Below are 8,251 nucleotides of genomic sequence, written 5' to 3'. Positions count from 1 at the left end.
TATGAATTCATGCATACTAAATGCTAATCGGGAATTTGTCTTGTTAACTTTTCACTGTGCAATATGTCAAACATTAGCAACACAATTGAATACTGATCTGCTGTGAACACTGACTGTAACCAGGTCAGTTCTGGTCTGATGGAAGGTCAACGATCATTCTCACCCTCACACACGTCTTCCTTCTCTGTGCCTTATCTGAAGCACTTCTCTTAACAGTGCTGGACTGTAACATCAGACCTGCTGATGACCCTTCCCGATAGTTTCCCTTTCATTTATTGCATCAAGGTTTGTGGATTGTTTTCCTACGAGCTCCTTTTTTAAAGATCTTTGAATACGTGGGCTCTAACTGTACTGACTTATAACATATATATATAACATACACAGGGATGCTGCTTCTTGCAGACACAATCAGTCGACCTGCTGAACTCTGATCCCGGTTATTTGATGCAACTGACTTGCGTAACCTTTAAAGCTCTCGCACAGTTCACAGTGTGAGGTGTCGTGATATCTCTCAGGAGAACTAATCAGCATTTCATATTTGTGTTGGACATGAGTTGACAGTTTGCACGTTCTCTTGTGACAAAGATATGTTTGGAATATATTCAGTAAAACTAAGAGTTTGAGATTTATTATGTTTGAAGCAAAAATTATTATGCTGTGCTCAAATGAATTTCTTAGAAACAAAAAAGGAGGTCCTGGTCATCATAAGACTGAGAAACCCTTTTAGAAAGTATTTGTTTTCTTTGAAAATCGTGTCCTCTGCTTTTGCCAAATGAACATGCTCTGGGACTTTTAATTGCACAATTTCCTTTCATTATTTGTATGTTAAAAGGAGCTCTTATTTTATGTCTTGGTGATTCATTTGTTTAATAAAGCTCTTTGTAAAACAAGTGTCTTTTTCAAAGGATAATGCTCCGTTACTACAGCGAGTTGGATTTACATGGTCCTTATTTAGGCTCAATTAAGATCATTAATATGTTACTTTAATTATTGCCTTTAATTCAAGTCCAGTACTAAATCTGTCTGAGACATGACAAAAATCTAAATGACATATAATGTAATACCTGATGCATTAATGTGTTCATCACTTTAATATTGCAGCTGGCTTATTTTAATTTACGTCATATACTGCAGGATCAATAAAGTTTTATCCAAACATAAAAATACATCATGTTTGTGTACTCTGTTAGTATACAGTTTTGCTTTGGAAGTGTACACTGAAGTGATTAAAAATAAAATAAAACACTTAGCAATTAATTATTGTGATCCTTTGAGGATGTGTGGAGGTCCCGCCCACTCGGGTCACTGATTGGCTGTCACGTTTTGCTCTCAATAGCTGATTGGCTAATTCCGCTTCATTGGGGCGTTTGAGTGAAGTCCGGAGAAGAAACAGGAACAGATTGTTGCTAAAGAATGTATTTTAATGGATAAAACTCAGAGCTGTGGACAGTTTAAGTGATTTTATTTTGCCATGAGAAGAGTCACACTGTTTGTCAACGGAACCTCCTCAAATGGAAAGGTAAGCTGTGGAAGATAAACCCGGGAAATGGGTGCGTTGGTTAGCATTGTATTGGTGCTAAACACAAACGGCTAGTTTAGCTTCACGTTAGCTAGCGCTACAAGCTAACGCTACAAGCTAACGTCAGACATGTTTACTGTCGGGTCTGCTGATGTGTGCTCGGTGCTCTCACGCAGGTGGTGGCCGTGTACGGCTCTCTGGAGGACTTACTGTCTGTGGCCAGCTCCAAACTGGGGATAAGAGCCTCTAGTGTTTATAACGGGAACCGCGGCCTCATCGACGACGTGACGTTAATCAGGTGAGACCGGAAGTCACCGTCAGTAGAGGAACTACCACAGTAAAAGTACTAATGCATAGAAATACTCTGATACATGTTAAAACTGTTACTTTATTAAAATACTAATACTACACAATAAAAGACTCATACAAGTTATAGTCCTGCATTTAAAATGTAATTTAAGTGAAAGTACTAATACCACAAATTAAAATACTCTGATACAAGTCTGTAGTATAATCATGTCCCATGTGACAGTTATATTATAATACAGTGGTGGAAGAAGTATTCAGATAGTAATACCACAGTGAAGAAATATTAGCATCAAAATATACACTCGCTCTTTATAATGCACATGTAGATGTATTATTGTGGATAAAGAAACTAGAGATCAAATAATAAGTTCTTATTCTGAAGTTCTTATAAGTACACTATTATTGTAGAAGTAGAACGTGGCATGAAAATAAAATACGTAAGTAATGATCAAGTATGTGTATTTACTTTCCACCACTGAGGATATCCATATTTGGATTGTTTTATGTAAACGCTGTTTGTATCTGCAGAGACGATGATGTTCTGTACATATCAGAGGAAGAGTCATTTGAAGGTGAGTTTGAGGCAGATGGTGAAACGATTGTTCAGATACTTGTCTTCAAGTATCAGCAGTGAAAGAGTTTCCCTGTGTGCAGACCCTCAGGATGAGCTCGCACACCCTGAGAAGGATCAGACTCACACTGACTGGCTGACGCTCAACTGTCGGTGGACGCTGCTTCACCACCACGAGGTGAATGTGACCGTCAGCAGTGAGACATCGAGGTTTGCTGTTTGTGCCCTGGTGGTGTCTCCTGGTGTTTTTAACTCTGTATTTGAAGGATGAAGGATTTTAGTCCTGGACGTCTGGATCTGAACAGCGTGCAGGAGAAACTCTGATGTTTAACCTTTGAATCAGAGGACAGGAGAACTCCCATGATGCACCTCTGCTACACCACCAGAGGGAGGGGAGGAAGAGAACGCTTTGTTCTCAAAATGTCCAACTTCTTTCTCAAAAGTGTGTGTGTGTGTGTGTGTGTGTGTGTGTGTGTGTTCAGGAGCACGCTGGTCAGTAAGGAGCCTGAGAGCATGCTGGCCCACATGTTCAGAGAGAAAGGTGATGCCACTTCTTGATCTTAATGTTTGGTGTCTTCTCTTTCCTTCACGTTAGCGTATCATGTCTCTTCTTTGTGTTTGATGCAGATGTTTGGGGGAACACGCAGGACTCTCAGGGGGCGTACCTGATAGATCGCAGCCCAGACTACTTTGAACCCATTCTGAATTATCTGAGACACGGACAGCTCATCATCAACGAAGGCATCAACCCTCTGGGTACAACACACACACACACACACACACACGTGTTATATACAACAAGTACTAGATTACAGTGCGGTCTAATCTTCAGTCTCTGCGCTGCAGGTGTTTTGGAAGAGGCTCGCTTCTTTGGTGTTGAGCAGCTCGCTGAGCAGCTGGAGACCCTCATAAAGGTGTGTGAGTGTTTGCAGAGGACACGTGTAGTAGAGTGAAGCGTATTTGAGCTCCACATGTGTTTGTGTTCAGTCCTCTCAGCCCCCCGACGATCATTCTCCTCTGAGCCGCAAGGAGTTCATCAGATACCTGCTCGCCACGACGACCAAGTCAGAGCTCCGGTGTCAGGTAGACACATAAACATGCAGTCGCAACACGCCTCCACATGTGCACAGTCCGCAGATGCTTCGTGTGTTTGTGCTCCGTCAGGGTCTGAACTTTAACGGGGCGGATCTGTCTCGTCTGGATCTGCGCTACATCAACTTTAAGATGGCCAACCTGAGAGGAGCCAACTTGACGCACGCCAACCTGAGCGGGGCGAACCTGGAGCGAGCAGACCTGTCCATGGCCTGCCTGGACGTGAGACACGCTTGTTATTCTGCCATTTACGATGTTATCCTGATAAAATATATATATTTATATATATATATATAAATATAAATATGCTTAAGACGCTAATAAACGATGCTGGAATCACTGGACAGGCAGCCAACCTGCAGGGTGTGAAGATGCTGTGCACCAACGCTGAAGGAGCTTCACTGAGAGGCTGTAACTTTGAAGATCCTGCAGGAATCAAAGCCAATCTGGAGGGTGAGGCAGCCAATCACACACAGTCCTCACACAGCGGAGCAGGGAAGTTTCTATCGAACTCATGTGTGTGCGTGTGTGTGTGTACAGGAGCCAACCTGAAGGGTGTGGACATGGAGGGGAGTCAGATGACGGGGATCAACCTGAGGGTCGCCACGCTGAAAAATGCCAAACTGAAGAACTGCAACCTGAGAGGAGCGACACTGGCCGGGACGGACCTGGAGGTGAGAACACACACTCACACTCACACTCACACATGAACATGCACATGCACGCGCTGCACGTTCATAAATCATCTAAACCTGCGGCTGAATTTGAATCCGTGATACATTCAGGTGTTGTATGTTTTTCCCAGAACTGTGACTTATCAGGATGTGACCTCCAGGAGGCCAATCTGAGAGGCTCCAATGTGAAGGGAGCCATCTTTGAGGAGATGCTGACTCCTCTGCACATGTCTCAGAGTGTGCGGTGAAAACAACACACTCTGTGGAGAGAGGCTGGTGATGAACGATGATGTTTGCTGCCACTAACAATACCAACATTTAAATCTGTTGCAGGTATGTCTATTGAAAGCTTTCAATGGTTTTCTTTATGAATCAATTAGTCCAAAAATAATGAAGTGCACGGATCAGCTGACACTCATGGGTCAGGTTCAGTTTGTGTTTATTTTGTCTGATCAGATTATAAATAAATAAATAAATAAAACTCAGCAGCTGCTGAAACTGAGATTTTCACTCAGACTGTCAATTTCCAGTATTTCTTTATAAATTCTTTATTGGTCATTTTGCCGTCACAGATAAAAAGTGACGCTCTATTTTCCACCAGCACTTAAATGCATCATCGATTTCATACAACAGAATTCAGATATTAATGTGCACAGGAAGCAAATGTCATTCAATCAATTCCAGTATAAAGCTCAATTCTAAAAACTATCGGTGGAATATATTTAATCTTGTTCGCTTGTATTTGTTTGTGGACACATTTGTAAATATTACTGTACAGTGAGTTGTACACGTCTGCAAATCCTGATTTTATTTGCGGATCCTGAAACACACGTTTCCCTCTGAAGACGATAAACACCAACAAGTGTCGACGTCTTGCAGGACGTTTGATTTGTTGCGTCTCAGAGACTGAAAGACTTTTTCTTCCTTGTGTGTCTGGAGCTGTAACAGGAAGTGAGCGGCGTTTGAATGTAGCGTTGGATTGTTTTTAAAGTGCGTTTGATACGTTTGGGATTGTAAAAAGTCTTTAAAGGTAACGATTGTAAAGCAGAGGTCTTAATGTGTTCAGGTCTTAAGATTAAATATTCAGTCATGGAAACCAGTTTAAATGTGAGATGTTGTTACAAAGGGACGTTTTGTGCGTGTTATATATTACGACGCACTCGCTGGTGCATTCTTTCATCACATATTAATGGGGGGGAAGGTGTGTTTGTTTCTGTGTGACTAAGAAATAACAAGCTATAAAATCTAAACGGTCCACAACAGGTGCTTTCTGAAACATTGTCCTGTTTGTCCTCATTATTTTGTGATAAAGAAATATAATAAAAAACAAAGATTGTGCTCATTTATTTCTGCAGTAAATAACAAACCTTGTTGTTACTGCGCGAGCAGTAAGAATGTTTACTGCAGTAAGTGTGTTTAGTCTTTACGTTACGCACACAGCTGTGAAATGTGAAACCACCTGAACCGTCTTTTCTGCTGCGTCGTGCTTTTCTGTTTAATAAACGTTTTTCTTAAAACATGGAATCATGGAGTAAAGTGTTTGTTTTTCATTTTCTGAATCGGATGTAATTAAATGTATTATTAATCCATTCTAACTTTTTGCAAACATGTTTCAAGGTTAAGATAACGCTTGAATTCAAATATAAATATAATCTGGTTTACACACCATGTAAATCAGAAAGTCGTCATAATTTCCCACCAGAGCTGGAAAACACTCAGTTAATCTGAGCAGCTGGTACAATAAACAAAGTGACATTATGAAGATTTTACTGAGGGTATAAAGGAATTCTGTAAACTTTATGATTACACATTTACATTTAAAGTAACAATTGAAATGTGATGAGAAATCTTTTAATCAGTGAAGCTGAGGGAACCTCCATTAATATTAATGTGATGATATTAATATAGATTAATCGACTCCTCGCTGCACACTTCCTGGATGTTGTACCCGTGTTCCCCAGCAGAGGGCGGTGTTGCCTCAGTGTCGGTGACTTCACGTGTAGATGCATTAGATTTGTCATCCCATCATGAACATGTTTAACACCCCCGATATCAGAAGTACTTCGATCCTTTACTGAAGTAAAAGTATTAATACCACAGTGTAATACTGTCGTTTCTATCACAGGAGGAAATAGTGCTTTTGTTGGGGACTATTTTCAGCGGCGGATTAATCCTCATTTGGTGCTCAATAGTGAGTATTTGTGTGTGTGTGTGTGTGTGTGAGAGAGAGAGAGACTCAAAATAAACTGGTGTGTGTGTGTGTTTATGAGTTTTAAGATTTTGGGACAAAGGATGAAATATTTATTTAATTACAAAGCACTACCTGTGTATCTGACATGTCTTTTAAAGGTCCTCGAAATGTTACATTAATACTGAGAATGTGAAACTGGCTTTTAAAACTATGGTCCAACTTTCATCAACTTTAAATCACTGACATGAAGCAGCGTTTTCTATGACTTGATATTGTAAATTGTGTCCTGGCCTGTTTGTTCATAGTGGGTATTATATATTGAACTGTAAACGGGGCGTCGTTGAGAAAGAACATCCCCTGTTTAAATAAAGATTCTATTAATAATTCATTCATCAGGCTTTGATACACACACAGTACGTGTTTGGACACACACTCACTTTTGGTTTGACTCTGCACATGTTGATGTAGAATATCTTGTCCTTTAAGTGCCTGCACCTCTCCGCTCTGTGGTGTTGAGAGAAAACCTCCAGATCCGGGCCCTGACCCCTCCACACCTCCTCCATCTTGTTTGCATATGGGGATTTGACTGCGGCTCCATCTGTGGTGTATTTATGTACACATGCTTGGGTGTAAACACGGACGAGTAAACAGACCTGAGTGCTGTATTGTGATGGAGCTGTGTTCCCTCTGCTTTGCTATATCTGCGTCATGTGCTGTGTTTACATGAGGGTAATGAGGCTGGGGGCGGAGGGGCTTGATTGGTGGTTTGTGGTTTTGTTGAGAGACAACACCAGTGGGCAACTGGTCCAATCATAGATCAGTGTTTGTCACATCACGAACATTCAGAGGATTCAGTTCCTTAAAGGGATAGTTCAGAAGCTCATTCATAGCTCATTACTGTGTGGACGGACGGGGAAGCAGCAACATGTATTTTAGAAGGCAGGAAAAATCATTTATGCTTTAAAAAGTGTAAAAACTCTCACTGTGTTGTGTATGTAGTGAGACAGAGACATGTGTAATGTTCCTGAAGGTAACGTTTCCTCTCTCCTGTCATGGTGTCATCAGTCCTGTGTTGTATATGTCGTGAGACAGAGACATGTGTAATGTCCCTGAAGGTAACGTTTCCTCTCTCCTGTCATGGTGTCATCAGTCCTGTGTTGTATATGTAGTGAGACAGAGACATGTGTAATGTCCCTGAAGGTAACGTTTCCTCTCTCCTGTCATGGTGTCATCAGTCCTGTGTTGTATATGTAATGAGACAGAGACATGTGTAATGTCCCTGAAGGTAACGTTTCCTCTCTCCTGTCATGGTGTCATCAGTCCTGTGTTGTATATGTAGAGACACAGAGACATGTGTAATGTCCCTGAAGGTAACGTTTCCTCTCTCTCCTGTCATGGTGTCATCAGTCCTGTGTTGTATATGTAGTGAGACAGAGAAATGTGTAATGTTCCTGAAGGTAACGTTTCCTCTCTCCTGTCATGGTGTCATCAGTCCTGTGTTGTATATGTAGTGAGACAGAGACATGTGTAATGTTCCTGAAGGTAACGTTTCCTCTCTCTCCTGTCATGGTGTCATCAGTCCTGTGTTGTATATGTAGTGAGACAGAGAAATGTGTAATGTCCCTGAAGGTAACGTTTCCTCTCTCTCCTGTCATGGTGTCATCAGTCCTGTGTTGTATATGTAGTGAGACAGAGAAATGTGTAATGTCCCTGAAGGTAACGTTTCCTCTCTCACCTGTCATGGTGTCATCAGTCCTATGTTGTATATGTAGTGAGACAGAGAATTGTGTAATGTTCCTGAAGGTAACGTTTCCTCTCTCTCCTTTCATGGTGTCATCAGTCCTGTGTTGTATATGTAGTGAGTACAGAGAAATGTGTAATGTCCCTGAAGGTAA

The 8,251-nt window shown here is 41.3% G+C and overlaps 2 protein-coding genes across 4 annotated transcripts in view; both read left to right on the top strand.

The window, feature by feature from the left end:
- marchf5l (membrane-associated ring finger (C3HC4) 5, like) overlaps positions 1 to 890 on the top strand; it is a 7,870-nt gene extending 6,980 nt beyond the window's left edge. For all 3 annotated transcript variants that reach the window (XM_029445298.1, XM_029445296.1, XM_029445297.1), the window contains exon 7: positions 1 to 890. This exon is cut by the window's left edge and continues 775 nt beyond it. The gene's annotated coding sequence lies outside the window, so the exon portion shown is untranslated.
- A 481-nt stretch (positions 891 to 1,371) lies between these two features.
- Positions 1,372 to 5,694, top strand: kctd9b (potassium channel tetramerization domain containing 9b). Its single transcript, XM_029445455.1, is given in 13 exon segments — positions 1,372 to 1,519; positions 1,696 to 1,817; positions 2,357 to 2,400; positions 2,483 to 2,547; positions 2,549 to 2,577; positions 2,882 to 2,940; positions 3,027 to 3,155; positions 3,246 to 3,313; positions 3,387 to 3,482; positions 3,564 to 3,713; positions 3,839 to 3,944; positions 4,032 to 4,165; positions 4,297 to 5,694. Coding segments are annotated over 13 exon segments (1,167 nt in total). The 5' UTR covers positions 1,372 to 1,471; the 3' UTR covers positions 4,414 to 5,694.
- Positions 5,695 to 8,251: the final 2,557 nt, after the last annotated feature.

This window comes from Cottoperca gobio, chromosome 12, assembly GCF_900634415.1.
Source record: "Cottoperca gobio chromosome 12, fCotGob3.1, whole genome shotgun sequence".
NCBI classification, from domain to species: domain Eukaryota; kingdom Metazoa; phylum Chordata; class Actinopteri; order Perciformes; family Bovichtidae; genus Cottoperca; species Cottoperca gobio.
The sequence above is the reverse complement of the archived record's forward strand: the minus strand, read 5'-3'. Positions and strand labels throughout refer to the sequence as shown.